Source organism: Parambassis ranga, chromosome 8, assembly GCF_900634625.1.
Source record: "Parambassis ranga chromosome 8, fParRan2.1, whole genome shotgun sequence".
NCBI classification, from domain to species: Eukaryota; Metazoa; Chordata; class Actinopteri; family Ambassidae; genus Parambassis; species Parambassis ranga.
The window spans coordinates 4,001,990-4,024,215 of NC_041029.1; the positions used below are offsets into that span (position 1 = coordinate 4,001,990).

General features: G+C 42.7%; 1 protein-coding gene and 3 pseudogenes across 1 annotated transcript; 1 reads left to right on the forward strand and 3 right to left on the reverse strand.

The window, feature by feature from the left end:
• Positions 1–768: 768 nt before the first annotated feature.
• On the reverse strand, positions 769–2,409 carry LOC114439901 (deleted in malignant brain tumors 1 protein-like). The gene is given in 5 exon segments (XM_028412104.1): positions 769–779; positions 876–1,226; positions 1,358–1,694; positions 1,779–1,791; positions 2,393–2,409. Coding segments are annotated over 5 exon segments (729 nt in total).
• Positions 2,410–4,358: 1,949 nt separating this feature from the next.
• On the reverse strand, positions 4,359–6,098 carry LOC114439902 (deleted in malignant brain tumors 1 protein-like; annotated as a pseudogene).
• Positions 6,099–9,282: 3,184 nt separating this feature from the next.
• Positions 9,283–13,086, reverse strand: LOC114439905 (deleted in malignant brain tumors 1 protein-like; annotated as a pseudogene).
• Positions 13,087–13,483: 397 nt separating this feature from the next.
• LOC114439906 (uncharacterized) lies at positions 13,484–17,450 on the forward strand (annotated as a pseudogene).
• The last annotated feature ends 4,776 nt before the right edge of the window (positions 17,451–22,226 follow it).

Genomic DNA, 22,226 nt, shown 5'->3' on the forward strand with positions numbered 1-22,226 from the left:
TAAAAATATTCTCTGTCTTTGCTGTTACTCATAAAAAAAATTAAATACTCACATTTAATGGCGACTATAAATTGGTGCTGTCTCAGCAGAAGTGAAGTTCCTTGAAGACACTGTGACTTCATACACACAGCTGTAGTTCCCCTGGTGTTCATACTCAGCTACAGGAAAGCTGAAGGAGGCTGAGTTATTGACTGCTGGTTTGGTGTTGATGGTGTTGGAGCCAGAGAAGAAGAGAGAGAAATGGCCACCAGAATATCTGGTGTTGATTGAGCAGGTGAAGACAAAGCTGTAACCTCTGGTGACCTCTGCACCATTAGGAGAAGCCAGGGTGACGCTGGGTTTTGGCAGTCTCACTGGGTATTTAACGGACAAAGAAATATAAGTGTTGTAAATTCTCAAACCTACTCAGAAATCAGTTTTATTTTCTTACCTGTAACAACCAGACTGACTGAGTCACTGGGGGAGGAGCTGAACGTCTGACGTGAAATATTCTATTTTAATATTTCTTATACTGACACTGGTACAATCCTTCATGTTCAAAGTCCACTTCAGTAATGTTGAAGATACCAGAACTGGATTGTGCCACAAATGAGTCTTTCTTTCTGAAGATGAATGTTCCACCCAAATGTTCAGCTGAAACTAAACAGTTGATACTGACGACCTGACCCCAGGCGACCTCACCGGCAGGACTGATTGAGATGCTGGGCTTTGGGAGACTTGCTGAAAAAGCAGCACAATTGTATCAGTTAGTCGTGTTGTTAATGACCTTTAGAAAAAACCTAAATACACAAATGTATACATATTGTATGTGTGTCACAGTTATCATGAGTCAGTTTGAGATATTTATGAAATTGTGTCCTTTAGGTTTTTCTTACCTGCACAGACGACACCAGCATCCTCAGTATGATCGCAGTCGTGTTTTCCGAACCCATTGTGTCGACACCCAGTTAAAGAATTTTCACTTCCTGAACAGGCCACACCATCAAGCCAGATTTGTCCAATTCCTTCACCAAAAGAGGCTGAACGAGGGGCACCGAGTGCTGTCCCACAGCCCAGCTGTCTGCAGACCACCTCAGCATCATTCAAGTCCCAGTTATCATCACAGACTGTTCCCCACCTTGTGCTGTAGAAGACCTCAACTCTTCCAGAGCATCGAGTCGACCCAGCTAATCGGATCTGAGACCCTACAGTCACACACATAAGCTGTTAGTAAATAGAGCAGATTTCTTCAGTGTGGTTTATTTATTTTGTCATTTTTTTTCATTACAGAAATAATTAAAAAAGACAAATCTGGCAAACGTTGTGACTAACATGAAATGAAAACCATTATAATGCTCAATTAAAAATGTTTTCCTACCTGAACAGAAGACAACAGCATCCTCCCTGTGTCCACAGTTGTGTTTTCCAAACCCACTGTGTCGACACCCAAGTAAAGAACGTTCATTTCCTGAACAGTCCACATCATCAAGCCAGATTTGTCCGATTCCTTCACCAAAGACAGATGAATCAGGGGCATCTAATGCTGTCCCACAGCCCAACTGTCTGCAGACCACCTGAGCATCATTCAAGTCCCAGTTATCATCACAGACTGTTCCCCAGGAGCCACTGTGGAAGATTTCAACTCTTCCAGAGCAGCGAGTAGATCCAGATCCAGCTAATCTGATGTCACCTTCCAGAGATACAAGGCAGACAAACTAGTATTATTATTATTTTATTATTATTATTATTATTATTTTGCTTAAAATTAAATTATGCATAAAACATGAAAATAAACTGACCTGCAGCAGGGGGCTGTGAGGCAAAGAAAAAAGAGACTGCAGAAAATGAAAACAAGACATAAAATAAAAAAAAAGAATAACAATGTAAAAGATACATAGACTTTCTATTTATAGATGTTGTTTTATATATATAAGTAGCAAAGGAAAAAATACAGAAATATGTCTTACCCAGGGTGAGAAGCTGTAGGGTTATCTCCTTTCTGCCAGCCATGGCTGTCAAATGCTCTAATAAGACACACAACTGAACTAAAAGCTTCAGGTTCAGAAAACGCTTAACACAGCAGTTCCTCTTCATGTTTCTGGTTTTTTTTTATATGAATCAGTACCTTAAACCGGGAAGTTCTGGGCAGACAGTGAAACCTGTGCTTGCTGCAATTAAAACACAGAATCATGTAGTCGTTTCCTGTCGAAGCCTCTGTTGATGCTACCTGTGTGTTTGTGAAGTTACTGATAATCTCAACTAAATTAAAGCTGTTTTTTGTTACAGATGCATCTTGTGCTGTCACCCAAGATTCATCTGTAACAAAACAGCCACAGTGTGAGGCTTCAACAGGAAACGACTACCGGTAAATGATTCTGTGTTTTAACTGCAGCAAGCACAGGTTTTATGTCACCAGACATTGTTGTCCATGATATAAACTTTCTGACCACAGCTACACATTCATCTTCTTTATCTAGGTATTTAGATATTTATTATATATTTCTATTTCATATTTTTAATTATCTTTGATTTCAATTTGTCTGTAACAAAAAAGAATTTCCCCTCAGGGATACATAAAGTAATTCTGATTCTGATTACTTTATGACCAAAAACAGGCGACAGATATTGAAATGTTGAAAATGATTACCTTAAACATTTTTTTAACAGTTAACTGTTTGCAAACAAATTGTGAAGTAATATTCATTTTTAAAATTTGCCTCCAGCTTTTTATTTATATGAGCAAGAAGCTCAAAGCTATTTTTCAGAACACTCCTTGCACCAGCCACTAGAGGGCACCACAAATACAAAAATATTTCTTATGTCAGTGCCGATTTATTTACTATAGATACGTTGGCAAAAAATCAAAATCTTAATAATTATGAAATGCAGAAAAACAAACCCTACCTGCTAAATTATTTAACTGAGGATCTTGGACACTTGAGGGTGACTCCAAGTACACATCTCTACATCTATCTATACATTATTAAAATTCTTATATAGGAAAGCATTTAGGTTATGCCCAAAAACAGACAGCAAATTGGGTATATGTATAGTACATACATCAAATATGTGGTTAAACCCTCCTTTAAACATCCACTGCAGAGATATGTGTGGTCTGAGGAGACTTTGATGTTCTTCAAAGTAACACATAAAACACACATTTGGACCATATATATATATATATATATATATATATATATATATATATATATATATATATAATATATTGTTTGCACCAATTTTATTTTCTTGGGGTGTTTTTAACAAACTACTGCCACCAAATTGTTTTTAAATGTGGGTAAGAAATATTGTTACATTACAGTAACTGTAACACTGCTATGCCCCCTCAAACACAACAATATCCAGGTTATACTAAACCTTCTGAATATCCTCCGATGTGACTGACTTCTGCCCTCTTGAGTCTCAAGTAAGAAATGAAAGCTCACAAAACCAAGTTACATGGAAACAAATATGTCTACATTTGGTACATGGCAAAAACAGAAAAGAAGACATGGGGCATGCACACCAATCTTGTGCAATGTAAACGGATAACATAGATCTAAAGCATGAGGCTTATCCTGTTCTCCATATATATCCCCCTGCTCACTGTGTTCGTAGAGGAGCAGAAGATTTTGCTGTAAAAGCAATAACAAGTTGTTGTTGTCAGAGTGAGCGTATACAGGTTAAGGAGAGAGGTGGCACTTTGGCATCATCGTTTCAGAAAAGTTGTGTATTGGGCATAACCATGGAAACATGGATACGGCATGTTGACATCTATCCACTCTGGGACCCAGTTTCAAATGTTAATCTGGCTCCCAAATGGGTGGATGCAGATGAAACGCCAATACGATAAAACCTTAGCAGATACGCCTGCGCTGGTCTCCGTGTAGACAGGAAGTTACCCCTTGTGTTTTTGATGAAGACTGTCACAATGGAGTTGACCTTCAGGTCTGTTAGACATTTGTCCTATAAGACACTGCATGACACTTTTTGTCATGATTCTTATGACCCCCTTGACCTTTGACCTTAGAAAGCTTCACTTCAAGTGAACATTTATACCAAACTTGGAAGTAATGTCACTGAGATGGTCTTAACATTCTACAGGAACTAAATATATGTACAAAAAGTCACCAAGTGAAACAGATCCATAGACACTGGTTATCAGATCAGATCTGCTAGAAGCCAAAATGAAGGATAGGACATCCTCATGCTGTCCATAAATGTCCACAACTTGTTGTCTGAATAAGTTTACATTTTCATAGTCATTTTAATCATCATTCCTCTACTGTGTTATTTCTTGATTTGTATGTCAGATTCTTAAATCATAATCACCGGCACCTTCCTCTTCCTCATCTACTCCACCTGTTTTCTCTTTGAGGTCATTCATGTCCACCAATCACATTCACACAGTCCTCGTCATCGTCCTCATTGTCTTCATAAGGGTTTGTGACTCTGAAGGCCACTGAAACACACAGAATAAAATTTAAAGACACTTGTTTTAAAATTGCAAATTAAATGCTCTGATGTGTACAGACTTTGAGCTAGGACTCTTGGCTACAGTCTCCGTGGCTCGCATTCTTCTCTTCCAGTTCAACAACAAGACAAGCAGGAACAGCAACAGGATTCCAGAAATGACTGAAGAGACCAGCGGCAACAGAGACACAGAAAGAGACAACATCTGATCAGTACATACTGCTAGTTTCAAGAACTGTCTCTTTACTAATAGTAATGTTTGCCAAGACATCACTTTCAGCAGAAGATTATGTTTCCACCCAAAGGTTCAGCTGAAACTGAACAGTTGATTCTGATGTACTGACCCCAGGTAATCTTACTGGCAGGACTGATTGAGACGCTGGACAGTGGACCTATTGTAAAAACAGCACAACAATACTGGTTAGCTGTGTTTGTGATTGCTGACTTTAATTACTTATCAAAGCCATGTTCACTCATGTTTTGCTTTCACTTGATTTTCAAAACCCTCAAAAAAATCATCATTAAACACAAATTTATAAATGTTGTATGTTATCTTAATATATATGTACCTTAAATCATATGTACATGTCATTTTGACATATTTATGATATTGTGTCCTCATGATGATGTTTTTCTACCTGACAGATGACACCAGCATCCTCATAGTGTCCACAGTTTTGTTCTCTAAGTCTTTTGTGTATACAATATATATACATGTGGTTTGTGTCTTAACATGTCAGTTCCCAAAATCATGATCAGATATTATGAAATTGTGACTTTAAGATAAGGTTTTTCCTACCTGAACAAATGACACCAGCGTCCTCACTGTGATCACAGTCGTGTTTCCAAACCAACTGTGTCGACACTCAGTTAAAGAACTTTCATTTCCTGAACAGTCCACATCATCAAGCCAGATTTGTCCAATTCCTTGACCAAAAGAGGCTGAACGAGGGGCACCGAGTGCTGTCCCACAGCCCAGCTGTCTGCAGACCACCTCAGCATCATTCACGTCCCAGTTATCATCACAGACTGTTCCCCACCTTGTGCTGTAGAAGACCTCAACTCTTCCAGAGCATCGAGTCGACCCAGCTAATCGGATCTGAGACCCTACAGTCACACACATAAGCTGTTAGTAAATAGAGCAGATTTCTTCAGTGTGGTTTATTTATTTTGTCATTTTTTCATTACAGAAATAATATAAAAAAGACAAATCTGGCAAACGTTGTGACTAACATGAAATGAAAACCATTATAATGCTCAATTAAAAATGTTTTCCTACCTGAACAAATGACACCAGCGTCCTCACTTGTGTCCCCAGTTGTGTTCTCCAAACCAACTGTGTCGACACCCAAGTAAAGAACGTTCATTTCCTGAACAGTCCACATCATCAGCCAGATTATTCCAGTTCCTTGACCAAACATGTGTGAAGAAGGGGTACGGAGTGCTGTCCCACAGCCCAACTGTCTGCAGACCACCTGAGCATCATTCAAGTCCCAGCCATAATCACAGACTGTTCCCCAGGAGCCATTGTGGAAGATTTCAACTCTTCCAGAGCACCGAGTAGATCCAGGTCCAGCTAATCTGATAGACTCTACAAAACAAAAAAAACTGTTGGCAAACAAAGCAGGTTTCTTACTTTTGCTCATTTACTTTGTTGTTTGGTCACAACAAAAAACAATTTATAAGACACATTTGGCAAAAGTTGTGACTACAATGTTAGGACATACCTAATTAAATTAATTACAGCATCAAGATTTGTGGGTTTTACCTATATTTGGCCAATAGCTTTATCATTAGTAGTACATTTATTTTGTCTTCATTTTTTTCCCCTCACCAGAAGGTACAAATTGCTACAGTATGAAAAGGCTTAATTCATCTTTACATGTTAATTGTCCTGGTGCTGACGATGATACTGATTTCCTGTGAACCTTTGGTTGGATTGAACATCCTTGCTGAATTGGTGATTGTGAATATTATCTTGTAATCACTTAGAAATGTTTTCTTACCTGAACAGCTGACACCAGCATCTTTACTGTGTCCACAGTTGTGTTCTCCAAATGTTTTGTGTTGACATGCAGTTAGTAAATTTTCATTTCCTGAACAGTCCACATCATCAAGCCAGATTATTTCAGTTCCTTGACCAAAAGAGGCTGAATGAGGGGCACCGAGTGCTGTCCCACAGCCCAACTGTCTGCAGACCACCTGAGCATCATTCAAGTCCCAGTTATCATCACAGACTGTTCCCCAGGAGCCATTGTGGAAGATTTCAAGTCTTCCAGAGCAGCGAGTAGATCTAAATCCAGCTAATCTGATGTCACCTTCCAAAGCTACAAGACAATCAAACTATATTTTAATATTTTGCTTAAAACAAAAAAAAAACTTGTGTTTAACAGATAGAAACACTCAAAAAGGGTACATTTGATTTAAAAGTAAAAATATATTTGTATAAAATAAATAAATTGTGTTTACTATATGACTGATTTGTGTTTCTTGGACATGAATCAAAGTAAATTCAGGTTAATTAATGATGCTTATTTTGTTTTTTGTTTTCTTTTCTTTCCCCTTACCAGAAGGTGAAAATTGCTACAGTATGAAGAGGCTTAATTAATCTTTACATCTTAATTGTCCTTCTGGTGCTGATGATGATTTTGGTTTCGTGTGAACTTTTGGTTGGACTGAACATCCTGGCTGAATTTGACTGTGAATATTATCAGAATGGGGTCTCTTTTTTCAGTTCGACAGACAACATACAAGACAAGCATGCATCCTGAAGTCTCTGAAAGAATACCTGGTCAGGTATTTGCATAATTCAGCAGTTTTTACAAAGTTAATCAGTATTCCTTTCTTCCTGAAACTTTGTAGCATTGCCACTTCACCAGAAGGTTTTGAGGTTTTGAACCTGCTGGTGAGCTGGAGCCTTTCTGTGTGGAGTTTCTCCCTGTGCCTGTGTGGGTTTTGGCTGCTGGCCTCTTCCCTTACCTCTGATGTCCTAACGCATCATTTATTGTATATTTTTACTCCAAAATACACAGACCCAGAGACCAAGACTGCCTTGGACCAAACAGCATGGAGTGCAACAGGGAGTGCATGTCAGACAGAAGGAGAGTGTAGAGCCCACAGATGACTGAGGTTGAAGGTGTGGAGCTACTTAATTTGTGGTGTACCCTGGTCACTTCTGGACTTTTATTTGGACTACACAGACTTACTGTTTGGACTGATATAGTCTTGAGTTTCCTACTACTTCTACTACTTCTACTACTAAAGTGTGTATGTGTACCTTAACATCTGACTTCTCAAAGTTATACATCACTTTGCCATATTTATGATATCGTGTCCTCATAATGAAGTTTTTCATACCTGAACAGATGACACCAGCGTCCTGATGGTGTCCACAGTTGTGTTCTCCAAAACCTTTGTGTTGACATGCAGTTAGTGAATTTTCATTTCCTGAACAGTCCACATCATCAAGCCAGATTATTTCAGTTCCTTGACCAAACACGGCTGAATGAGGGGTACTGAGTGCTGTCCCACAGTCCAACTGTCTGCAGACCACCTGAGCATCATTCAAGTCCCAGCCATCATCACAGACTGTTCCCCAGGAGCCATTGTGTAAGATTTCAAGTCTTCCAGAGCAGCGAGTAGATCCAGATCCAGCTAATCTGATGTCACCTTCCAGACCTACAAGACAATCAAACTACATTTTAATATTTTGCCTAAAACAAAAAAAACCCTCATGTTTAACAGATGAAAACACTCAAATAGGACATGTTTGATTTAAAACGTAGAAATATATTTGTATAACATAAAGTGTGTTTATTATATGACAGATTTGTGTTCCTTAGAAGTAAATTCAGGTTAATAATGCTTATGTCCGTCCAATGAGAAGGAGATTCATAATTCAATGACTTTTCCACTGTTTGTAACTGCGCCCACAGGATGCAGATAAGGTTTAGATGAACAATTATTTAATATTTAACATGAATTACAGCATCAAGGATTTTGTGGTTTTTAGCTATATTTGGCCAATGGATTTTATCATTGGTAGAACATTTATTTTGTCTTCATTTTGTTTTCCTCACCAGAAGGTACCAATTGCTACAGTATGAAGAGGCTTAATTCATCTTTATATGTTATTTGTCCTTCTGGTGCTGACGATAGTACTGATTTCCTGTGAACCTTTGGTGGGATGGAACATCCTGGCTGAATTAGTGACTGCGAATATTATCAGAATGGGGTCTCTTTGTTCAGGATGACAGACAACATACAAGACAAGCATGCATCCTGAAGTCTCTGAAAGAATACCTGGTCAGGTATTTGCATAAGGTGCCAGTTTTTACAAAGTTAATCAGTATTCCTTTCTTCCTGAAACTTTGTAGCATTGCCACTTCACCAGAAGGTTTTGAGGTTTTGAACCTGCTGGTGAGCTGGAGCCTTTCTGTGTGGAGTTTCTCCCTGTCTCTGTGTGGGTTTTGGCTGCTGGCCTCTTCCCTTACCTCTGATGTCCTAACACATCATTTATTGTATATTTTTACTCCAAAGTACACAGACCTTGAGACCAAGACTGCCTTGGACCAAACAGCATGGAGTGCAACAGGGAGTGCATGTCAGACAGAAGGAGAGTGTAGAGCCCACAGATGACTGAGGTTGAAGGTGTGGAGCTACTTAATTTGTGGTGTACCCTGGTCACTTCAGGACTTGTATTTCGACTACTCAGACTTACTGTTTGGACTGATATAGTCTTGAGCTTCCTACTACTAAAATGTGTATGTGTACCTTAACATGTGACTTCTCAAAGTTATACATCACTTATATATTTATGATATCGTGTCCTCATAATGAAGTTTTCATACCTGAACAGATGACACCAGCGTCCTCATTGTGTCCACAGTTGTGTTCTCCAAACTTCTGTGTTGACATGCAGTTAGTGGATTTTCATTTCCTGAACAGTCCACATCATCAAGCCAGATTATTTCAGTTCCTTCACCAAAATAGGCTGAATGAGGGGCACCGAGTGCTGTCCCACAGCCCAACTGTCTGCACACCACCTGAGCATCATTCAAGTCCCAGCCATCATCACAGACTGTTCCCCAGGAGCCACTGTGGAAGATTTCAACTCTTCCAGAGCACCGAGTAGATCCAGATCCAGCTAATCTGATGTCACCTTCCAGACCTACAAGACATTCAAACTATATTTTCATATTTTGCTTAAAACAAAAAAAACTCATGTTTAACACATGAGAACACTCAAAACTGAGATGTTTGAATTAAAAAGTAGAAATATATTTGTATAAAATAAATGAATTGTGTTTAGTATATGACTGATTTGTGTTCCTTGGACATGAATCAAAGTAAATTCAGGTTAATTAATGATGCTTATGTCCGTCCAATGAGAAGGAGATTTATCGATTCAACGACTTTTCCACTGTTTGTAACTGCGCCCACAGGATGCAGATAAGTTTTAAATGAACAATTATTTAATATTTAACATGAATTACAGCATCAAGATTTGTGGGTTTTACCTATATTTTGGCCAAGAGCTTCCATGGCAGTATATTTATTTTGTGTTTATTTTCAGGTTTTTTTTCCCCTCACCAGAAGGTACAAATTGCTACAGTATGAGAAGGCTTAATTCATCTTTACATGTTAATTGTCCTTCTGGTGCTGATGATGGTACTGATTTCCTGTGAACTTTTGGTTGGATGGAACATCTTGGCTAAATTGGTGACTGTGAATATTATCAGAATGGGGTCTCTTTGTTCAGTTCGACAGACAACATACAAGACAAGCATGCATCCTGATGTCTCTGAAAGAATACCTTGTAACACTCGACCATCATTTTACAGTCAACGTTACCACGAAAAAAACAAACTAGGGACATTACCAATTTCAATTGTTTAATAAAAAGAAAAGACCAACTTGGATAACTTAAATTTCATTGTGAACCACAGTGTCCTGTTAAAGGGCTTGCCCCGCAAAACAATTCACTCCCATAAGGAAACAAAGGTTTTTTCCTATTTAAGTATTTCTCACCCAACCAAAATTCCACCCCTTTCCCGCAAAACTTTCACCACAACAGGCAGTCCAAGAAGAGGCCGAAGGCACATCCTACTAAGAGAGAAGAAAAGAAAAAAAAATGTCAGCTTTCTTATCCTGTGGGTGGCAATGTCCATTCCATATGAAAGGTCCCATAAATCCCAAAGTCTTTCAAAAGGTAACAAAAATAAAGTCCAAAATACAAGTTGTAGCAAAACACGAATTAGAAGCTTCTCCCTCACTCACCCTGGACACCAGGGGTTTCCATCCAGGCTTTGTGGTGAGGTGATTCTCTTCCCAGTCTTTATTCTCACTTAAGGCTTGGTGTTTAGCCCCCTTCTCAGACATTCAGCGTCCCTTCTTGTGTATTTCGCTGGGGTCCCCTTTTCACAGAAACCCCCCCGTGGGCCCTGAAGAAACACAGACTCCTTTCCTTCCTCGTTCTGGGTACTATCTCTCCCCCCCTCTCAAACTTTTCTCACTAGCCCTTTTTCAAATCTAAGCCACACCCAGCTAACCTGCATGACACAGGAAACACTTCTCCCTAAACAGGAAGGAAACATACATATACACATGCACATACATTTTTTTTTGTGGTGGTGCCACAACCTGGTCAGGTATTTGCATAAGGTGCCATTTTTTACAAAGTTAATCAGTATTCCTTTCTTCCTGAAACTTTGTAGCATTGCCACTTCACCAGAAGGTTTTGAAGTTTTGAACCTGCTGGTGAGCTGGAGCCTTTCTGTGTGGAGGTTCTCCCTGTGTCTGTGTGGGTTTTGGCTACTGGTCTCTTCCCTTACCTCTGATGTCCTAACACATTTATTGTATATTTTTACTCCAAAATACACAGACCCAGAGACCAAGACTGCCTTGGACCAAACAGCATGGAGTGCAACAGGGAGTGCATGTCAGACAGAAGGAGAGTGTAGAACCCACAGATGACTGAGGTTGAAGGTGTGGAGCTACTTAATTTGTGGTGTACCCTGGTCACTTCTGGACTTTTATTTGGACTACACAGACTTACTGTTTGGACTGATATAGTCTTGAGTTTCCTACTACTTCTACTACTACTACTAAAATGTGTATGTGTACCTTAACATGTTTCATACCTGAACAGATGACACCAGCGTCCTCATTGTGTCCACAGTCGTGTTCTCCAAAACTTCTGTGTTGACATGCAGTTAGTGAATTTTCATTTCCTGAACAGTCCACATCATCAAGCCAGATTATTTCAGTTCCTTGACCAAACATGTCTGAAGAAGGGGTACGGAGTGCTGTCCCACAGCCTAGCTGTCTGCAGACCACCTGGGCATCATTCAAGTCCCAGCCATCATCACAGACTGTTCCCCAGGAGCCATTGTGGAAGATTTCAAGTCTTCCAGAGCAGCGAGTAGATCCAGATCCAGCTAATCTGATGTCACCTTCCAGACCTACAAGACATTCAAACTATATTTTAATATTTTGCTCAAAACAAAAAAACTCATGTTTAACAGATGAGAACACTCAAATAGGACATGTTTGATTTAAAAAGTAGAAATATATTTGTATAAAATAAAGTGTGTTTATTATATGACAGATTTGTGTTCCTTGTAGGGCTGGGTGATATTACTTAAAATCAATATCACGATTAATTGAAGCTTTTTCCTCGTGTTATGTGAGTGGCCCATGTCCCTTTAAGAGGACTAGGCGGTGTGTGTGCGTACCTGTGACGGTGTGGATGAGCGAGTGGCACGCGAGAGAGAACGTGTGTATGGGGAACGAGAGAAGGAGGAAGGGGAAAAGGTTATTGACTGATGAGAAGAGTGCTTTCTAAACAAAGTACATGTACAGTGTGGAAGGAAAGGAAAATAAAGCTGCCGCCCTGCAAAAGGAGAAGAGTGTTGCGGTTTTTTTGATCCAGCTGTGTGACGGTGGGGAGTTAACTACGAGCGTAGCTCGTCCCTGGAGCTGTCCATCGCTCCTCTGCGCTTCTCGACTATGGTCGGGAGCTTCAAACAGGAAAAGGTTAACATTGGCGACCACGAAGGGACTCTTGCACATCTACAAACACAGGACTGGTGAGATAAAGAAGCCCAGAAAATATCAGAGTGGTTAAGCTAGCCAAAAATATTGTTTACAACGTCATGCGGACCAAGATGGCGGCGCCCAGCAGATACTCGGCTGCAGACATGTGCGAGCAAGCTACAACCTATTCCAACCCATTTATGTCGCCAGCCACAGTAAACATGAGTCAAATACAGGGACACACGGACAATGTGAGCGAAATATATGAACGGCATGGACATCATAATCCTTTTCTCTGTGACCATGAGCCTGCTCGGCTGGGGCAGATAACGAGTGAAACACCTGAGGTGCTCCGACCCCAGTTAGCATCCACTAACCCTTTCGCTAATGCTATGGGGGAGAGTCTTTGTTTCCATGGAAGTGTACTGAACAGCAGCCCCCCTCTGGATGTGTATAATCATCGGAATCCTGCCCAATCATTAAAGTACCCATACGCAGCTGTTGCGACTCCTCACTCAAACCCCTTTTCTCCTGCCCACCAAAACAGTTATATGCAAAGCACACCAGCTTCTTGCCACCACCATCCATGTGCCCCATGTTCCAAAGTACACGTATGTTTTGTGATGACTCATCCAGAGACATTAATTATGGACATTCCCCTGACCAAGTGTGTTGTCCGACAGCACATGTGCAGGCATCTCCAGTCAGATGTAAACAAACCAAACCATGTGTATGCTCCTGATGCGTCTGATCAGCCATCATCTGAGGGCGAGGAGGACTATGACCAACAAGAAAGAGTCCCCACCTTGCGTCCTGGGCAGTATGATGGCACCACCCCCTGGAAAGAGTTCCTGTGCAGGTTTGAAAGCTGTGCCAAAGCTAACCATTGGTCTAGGAAGACCAGTTGAAGTTCTGCTTGGTAGGAGCTGCAGGAACTATTGTCCACAGGAACCCCCGATCCATACAGTGGGGTTATGCCCGCCTGGTGGAAGAGATGGAGACCGCATATGGCCCCTCCTCCGAGCATGCTGCAGCGGTGGCTGTTGAACTAAGGCAGCGTGTTCGTAACATGGGTGAACCCCTTCATGTTTTAAGAGATGACATATATGAAAAAGTGTCAGTGGCCTACAGTGACAGGACTGAACAGGACGCCATTGGCGTTGAAGTTTTCACTAATGCTGTAGGTGATGCAGAAATTGTCCAGAAACTGTTGGAGCAACGGCCCCGCAGTCTCTCTCAAGCGTTTGAAATAGCCCGTCGCCATGAAACTACCAGGCGGGCTGCATCATATGTGACTAGCCTCATGCAGTTAGGAGCACGTAGCACAGCGGAACGGAGGCCCAGAGCAGCTGTCATCAGAGAGGGAACGGAGATGGGGGAACCCCAGCCTGCTGCTGCCGCTACTCCCCTGCAGTCTGCCGCTTCAATTCCAGTCATGTTAAGCCAGAAATTTCATCTTCATGAGCCCACCCATACAGCACAGAGATGGAGGGGTCCTAAAAACAACTGGGAAGAGGTACGCTGTCACAACTGTTCTGGTGTGGGGCACATGAAAAGGGACTGCCCTTCTACACGCAGAAACACCAGAGGCACGGTTTCAGCACCACCACCGGGAAACCCAGACCCCGCTGTACGCAACATTAAACCTCAGACCCGAGAGATGAGCATCCTTATGCTGGTGAATGGAATGGAGGTGTGCGCTGTCCTGGACAGTGGGGCAACGAGAAGTGTGCTACCATTGTGTCACTACAATGCCATCCACCCAGAGGCTCGCCCTCCATTGCAGCCTTCTGTTGTAAAGACTGTACAGGGTGTTGGACCTGGTGGTGTGCCTGTTCTGGGTGAAGCTCACATTCCTGTTCAGATCAACAACCAGCAGGTGGGCGTGAATTTCCTTGTTGCTGATATAGCGGGTGCTGAAGCCCTGCTGGGCCATCCATTCCTGACTCATGCCCGGGCTCGCCTTGATTTTGGGAAGGGCCAGATTATGTTGTTTGGGGAAGAGGTGCCATACTTTCAGCCAAGAAATAAAACGAAGGCAAGCACAGCGAGATTTGCCCGGACTGTTGTGCTGGAGGCTGGTGAGGAGTATGTTGTGCGAGGAAACGTCCATATGAGAGGACCACTCAAAGGGGAGGTTATGCTAAGTCCCACCAGAGGCTTTGTTGAAAAACACAAATTGCTGGCTGAAACTTGGCAAGTTGAACTGACCCCCCGAGCACGCAAAGCAGCAGCCTTTTGCACCACAAATGGGCTGTTCGAGTGGAATGTCATTCCGTTCGGGCTGTGCAATGCTCCGGCGACATTCCAGCGTCTGATGGACCGAGTGATAGCTGGCCTGCAGTGGGAGACCTGCCTGGTCTATCTAGACGACATCATTGTGCTGGGTCGGAATGTGTCAGAGATGCTGAAACGGCTGGACCAGGTCTTTAGTAGACTCCATCAGGCCAATCTCAAGCTGAAACCAAGTAAATGCTGCCTCTTCCGCCACCAAGTGACTTACCTGGGCCACGTCGTGTCAGGAGAGGGTGTGGCCACTGACCCCGACAAAGTTCAGAAGGTGCAGGAGTGGCCGACGCCCACAACACTGCAGGAAGTCAGGAGATTCGTCGGCCTTGCATCCTACTACCGGCGGTTTGTGAGAGATTTTGCCTCCATAGCGGAGCCCCTCCATGCCCTGACAAAGAAGCATGCTCATTTCCGATGGACTGTGGAATGCCAGGCAGCTTTTGATGAACTGAAACACTGGCTAACTACCACTCCAGTCCACCCCCTTGACGAGGGCAACATGATACTGGACACAGATGCCAGTGATGTGGGCATAGGTGCTGTGCAGCGAGGAGCGGGTGTTGGCCTATGGCAGTCAAAAGCTATCCAGGACTGAACAAAACTACTGTACCACCCGAAGGGAGTTGCTCGCTGTAGTGCGGTTCACATCCCACTTTCGTCAGTACCTGTTGGGGCGGCCTTTCATTGTTCATACTGACCACAGCAGCCTGCGGTGGTTGACAAAGATGAAGGAGCCTGAAGGCCAGCTGGCTAGGTGGCTCGAGAGGCTGGGAGAGTATAATTTTGTGATTGTCCACCGACCTGGGCAGTTGCACAGCAATGCTGACAGCCTCTCCCGGAGGCCCTGCCGTCAGTCCTGCCCATGCAAGCTGCCAAGTCCCCTCCCTCAACTGGTGAATGTCAGTCATCAGGCGGTGCAGTGCGACTTGGACTCTGACATCAACCCGGTAGTGCCGAGTCCAGTGGGGGTAGCAGAAGCTGTGGCCGCTGACACTGACCACTTACAGCACCCAGAGAGAATCTACATGACCAAGACCAAAGAACCTGAGCTCTTTTGTGGCTGGTCCCTAGGAGAGTTGCAGCAGGCACAGGAGGTTGACCCAGACATTGCACCTATCCGGAAGTGGATTTTAGCTAACCAAGAGCGCCCTCTATGGGAGGCAGTCTCGCCCTGCAGCCCAGCCACAAAGACATACTGGAGCCAGTGGAAACGGCTCTACATCCGGGAAGGATTAGTGGTGAGACGTTTCTACTGTTTGGATGATACCCAATTTTACCCCCAAATTGTGTTACCCCGTGCTTTCAGATCTGATGTCATGAGGCAGATGCATGAGAGACAGGTGGGAGGACACTTTGGGGTGGAGCGTACAGTAGCCCGGTTGCAAACCCGGTACTTCTGGTATCGGATGAGGGAGGATGTGGCCCTCTGGTGTGCCACCTGTACCAGCTGTGCGTCCAAAGCCAGACCACATAAGACTCCACAAGCCCCCATGGGCTCCGTTCGAGTAGGGGCACCAATGGAACGTGTTGCTCTGGATATCATGGGGCCACTAAATGAGACGGAACGAAGAAATAAATATGTACTTGTGATACAGGACTATTTTACTAAATGGGTGGAAGCCTTTCCTTTACTAAATGATAAGGCAGTGACTGTGGCTGAGGTACTCACTGCAGAGTGGGCGTGTCGTTATGGGGCACCACAAACATTGCACAGTGACCAGGGCCGGAACTTTGAGTCTGAGGTGTTCCAGAAAATGTGTGCATTGTTTGGGATTGAGAAAACACACACCACACCTTTCCGACCCCAGTCAGACAGTCAGGTGGAGTGCTTCAATGCAACTCTCCAGAAGATTTTGGCCACAACAGCAGAGCGCTGCCACTGGGATTGGGACATCATGATTCCCTATGCTGTCATGGCATACAGGGCCTCCAGGCACAGCGCAACTGGTCTCACTCCCAACTTCATGTTATTTGGAAGGGAAGTCAGTGAGCCAGTGGACTTGGTTGCTGGACTGCCCCCAGAACCAGAAGTAAGTCCTTCAGCCCCTGAATATGTCCAGCATCTGAGAGAGCGCCTGGAGCTAGCACATCAGATTGCCAGGGAAGTTCTTGGTGAGTCTGTAAAACGAGCAAAAAGACAGCATGACAAGAACTCTTGTCGCACACAGTACAAGATTGCCGATGCTGTGTGGTACCTGATAGAAGGCACAAAGACTTTCAAAAACAGAGTGAAGAAGTTTCTTCCATCTTATCTTGTCCTTGGGCAGCTGGATGACCTGGTCTACCGTATCCAGAAGGGGGCCAAGACGAAAGCAAGAGTGGTGCATCATGACCAGCTTAAGCCGTATCGCTGCCGTGACCCCTTGGACAACTCCTGGGCAATTCAGCACGCTCAGAGCTGGACGCCAGTAGAGGTGTCACCCCCAGCTCTGGACAGTGACATTTCCGATCTGGGTCTGTCCCAGTTGTTCTCCAGCATCAACATGGAAGCAGGGTGTGCCCCTTCAGATGGAGTGAGTGATGCTGCAGCTGTACACCCTCCTGCCTCTCCTCATCAGGACTCTTCTGCTGTGTGGGGCCCTCAGGACAGTGGGGGTGGTGCAGCAAGAGGGGAGCAGTCACGCTGTCCTCCCCAGAGCCAAGGGCGCCAGACAGGTTTGGGGAGTGGCTGACTCACTAAGAGTGTTGAAGGACAGTTAAGAAAATTTGGAGACTGCTGTTGCAGGCTAGTTACGTTGTTCAAGATCAAGCTAATTTTGTTTTCTAAGTTTAGTCCTTCACTTAAAAAAAAACCTTGAGGAGCAGCAGCAAACTGTTTATTTGTATTCCACTGTACTGATGATTGTTTCTTGCTAATGATTTTGGTTTTGATATGTTAAAGTTCAATATATATGTTACCATTAGGTGAAGAATATTAATGTTCTTTATTTTGACTGATTTTGCTTTATGATGTGCACACAGTTCAGAGGGATAGAAAAACAAGGACTGCTCCATGTCTTCGTTAGACTGCACTTTCACTAGGGCCTACCTGTACTGGACTCAGTCAAATCTACTGGTTGTGCTGTGATTCCCCTAAGAAACGCAAAGAGGGTTGTGAATTTCAAGTGTAACCTTATGGATGTGTGTGTGCCTGTATGTGGCTATGCTGGATTGTATTTAGGGTATGATGTCAATCCAGAGTGGGGGTAGTGTTATGTGAGTGGCCCATGTCCCTTTAAGAGGACTAGGCGGTGTGTGTGCGTACCTGTGACGGTGTGGATGAGCGAGTGGCGCGCGAGAGAGAATGTGTGTATGGGGAACGAGAGAAGGAGGAAGGGGAAAAAGTTATTGACTGATGAGAAGAGTGCTTTCTAAACAAAGTACATGTACAGTGTGGAAGGAAAGGAAAATAAAGCTGCCGCCCTGCAAAAGGAGAAGAGTGTTGCGGTTTTTTTGATCCAGCTGTGTGACGGTGGGGAGTTAACTACGAGCGTAGCTCGTCCCTGGAGCTGTCCATCGCTCCTCTGCGCTTCTCGACTATGGTCGGGAGCTTCAAACAGGAAAAGGTTAACACTCGATTAACGGTTAATAAACGATAGTTACTTTTTTGGGGGAGGGTAGTTATTATGCTCAACGTCAGCTTCGCTCATGGCTTCGCCTTGAGTGAACGCAAACTTGATAAAAGTTACGTGACTTAAACTTGTTGTTTAATACGTTTCATAACTCACGAGAAACGTGTGTGTGTGTGTGTGTGTGTGTGTGTGTGTCCTCCCACTGCAGCGCACAGACACACACAGGTTTTGACGTTACATTGCTGAATGGCAGAAGCAGCAGTTTAGGTGAACATGTTTAGCGAAGGAGCAAGATGTTGCTACTATTTGGTATTTCTCGGTTTTGCTTGTTTTCCAAATATCTCTGCTTCAAACATTCACCTAAACTGCTGCTTCTGCCGACGTTCAGCAGCGGAACGTCTTCAGAACCTGTATGCGTGTGTGTGCGCATGATTTGCGCTGCACGCTGCAGCGGGAGAGCCGTGTGAGGACTACACACGTTTCCCGTGATGTATAAGTTTGTTATGGTTCTTGCCACCTCTGGAACACAAACAGATTTCTCTGTTCTCTGGGTATGTAACAAGCTCTACAAAGCACTTTAATTTTATTTTCACAGCAAGGGAACAGCACAGAAACGTAATAACCGAATTAATCGTCACAAGTAAAATTACGTGGGTTAGAGGGTCTAAATGTCGGTTTTGATATATTTCTGGTTAATTGCCCAGCCCTAGTTCATTGGACATGAATCAAAGTAAATTCAGGTTAATTAATGATGCTTATGTCCGTCCAATGAGAAGGAGATTTATTGATTCAATGACTTTTCCACCGTTTCTAATGGCACCCACGGAATGCGGACAAGGTTTAGACTGACAATTATTTATATTTAACATGAATTACAGCACCAATAATTTTGTGGGTTTTACCTATATTTGGCCAATACCTTTTATCATTACCAGTACATTTATTTTGTCTTTATTTCCGTTTTTTTTCTCACCAGAAGGTACAAATGTGGATGTGTACCATAACATGTGACTTCCCAACGTTATGTCACTTTGATATGTTTATGATATCGTGTCCTCATAATGAAGTTTTTCATACCTAAACAGATGACACCAGCGTCCTCATTGTGTCCACAGTTGTGTTCTCCAAAACCTTTGTGTTGACATGTAGTTAGTGAATTTTCATTTCCTGAACAGTCCACATCATCAAGCCAGATTGTTTCAGTTCCTTGACCAAAATGGGCTGAATGAGGGGCACTGAGTGCTGTCCCACAGCCCAACTGTCTGCAGACCACCTGAGCATCATTCAAGTCCCAGCCATCATCACAGACTGTTCCCCAGGAGCCACTGTGGAAGATTTCAACTCTTCCAGAGCACCGAGTAGATCCAGATCCAGCTAATCTGATGTCACCTTCCAGACCTACAAGACATTCAAACTGTATTTTAATATTTTGCTTAAAACAAAATACATTAATGATGCTTATGTCTGTCCAATAAGATTGAGATTCATTGACTATTTGCAGCTGCACCCACTGGATGCGGACAAGGTTTAGACCTTGACAATTATTTAATAATTATTAACCTGACCTTACAGGAGTAATAAAGGAATCTGTGGAACATGAGATGGTATATTGTCATGAATGGAAATCATTTTTCAGATGACACGGTTCTTCTTTTTTGTTCAATGGCAGGAAATAGGAGTCAGGAACTCCACATATCTTGCAAAGATCATTTTGACACCTGCGGGGACTATAAATGGATCTACTCTCACTTCCCATTATTCCAGTCCAAAACATCACTCCACCACTTCTTGATGACGTTTCACTCTTCTTAGATCAATGTGGCCATTTACCAGCCATCCAGACCTTGATCCATCTGGACCACCCAGTGTAGCATGGCATTCATCAGTAAACAGAACTCTTTGAAAATCAGTGTTCATGTATTTCTGAACACACTCCAGACATTTCTTTGTGAGATTCGGTTAGGTGTGAAATACAGCTTTGTGCACAACAGGAAGCTTTTGTAGGATCTTGCTCTGAGAGGTTCTTGGGACTCCAGAAACACCTACGGCTTCAAATGTCCGTTTAGTTCTGCTTAGTGGCTTATTAATATTTGCTCATTTAATGCTACTAATTTGACAGACATTGCTCAATACACCTTTATAAGATTGAATTCCCCGCTCTGAATGACACACCAATTCTTTCACAGTATGATGATCTCTTCAGTTTCATATTAAATGGTTTTACACCTGGTTCAAAGACATTTCACTATTTCACGTTATTTAGCCTCTAGAAGGTCTTCCTTTCTCACACTTTGGCATGAGAAGTGTGACTTGCATAATAATGTGGATCCACCTCCTTAACTAGAGTTTAGTTTAATTAAGATCACCCCGCTCTGATCAACAAACATAGCTGAGATTGATCCCAGTTATTTAAAATGTCAGTGGTAAAATTCATTTTACCACTGACAGTTTTGACTATTTTGCAAAGATGTCATCATGAAAGAGTGTGGTTGTGTTGGTACTTAGTTGCATTCTCTGTTTGTATCAGTTATCAGTTAGTCAGTTATTGATTTGCACCGTCAGTGAGAGGGTTTTTTTGGGTGTGTATATATGTGTATGTGTTGACACCAAGACAATCAATAAATGGTCTGGGTGGTTGTGTTAATCCCTGTTAAATCGACAGTAGGGCTGCAACGATTAGTCAAGTACTTGAGTAATATTCAAGGGCAAAATGCATATAATTTAGACAGTATTGTGAACCCTTCAAACTTCTGCGTCGCTCCACTGCAGCGGTTCTCTTGCCACAGTGCTTCATTGCTAATAGGGGTGAGTTTCTTTTAATTTCCGTATTGTCCATAATCACAGTCAACACAGACCTTTAAAAGTTGCATCTTGTCTGAAATAGCGGAAATAAGCTTAACAATCACAGCAAAATCACAACAAAATTGTATTTTTCAAATAGAATATATAGGTGGCATCATGAAATCAATGTTCATCCAAAGAATTATTTTTAATAAATAAACTGACCTGCAGCAGGTGGAGATGAGGTCAAGAGAAGGCAGACTGCAGGAGATCAAAACAGCGTTATTTAATAAGATTTTAAAAACGTTTTCAAAAAAATAATCTAATAATAGTTCAAAGACTTTTTATTCATGGATGCTGACCTATTAACAACAGAGTAAAAGAAAAACAGTGAAAATATCTCTCACCCAGAGTGAAAAACTGCAGGTTTCTCTCTTTTCTGCCAGCCATCACTGTCAGACTGCTTTCATGAGAACAGACAGAAAAATGAACTAAAATCTTGAGGTTCAGAATCTCGCCCTCCTGAAACACTTCCTCTTTATGTGTCTGGTGGGTTTCACATGAACCAGCTCCTTAAACTGGGCAGGTCTGAGTGCAGATGCATCATGGGAGACAGACATCAGAAGAGACATTTGGTTTATGATAAGTATGTATAAACTTCCGACCACAACTGCACATGCATTTTTTTTACCGTGAGACTTAAGCACCTACAAGCTTCACAGGACCAATGAGCTATATCAGCATCCAGCATGTGAACATACATCACAACAACATTACGCATTGTATGCATGACACAGGAAAGTGCACAGACCTGCAGCAAATGAAGAAGTCATGAAAGAGGTCAAAAAGGAGACAGTGGTGTCCTCCGAAAACATTTCATTTCTAGAATAGGCCAGATTTGTGCAGTTCCTTGACCAAAAGAGGCTCAATGAGAGGCACTGTCCCACAACACAACTGTCTGCAGACCACCTGAGCATCATTTCAATCATGAGACTCAGCGAACTGAATGAGAAAGATTTATTAAGTACAAAGTTTGAATGTGCATTGGCGTCCTAGACCCCATCGTGAAAAACTACATCCGGAAAGGGGGGAAAACGCAAGAGGAGAGGCTGCTGG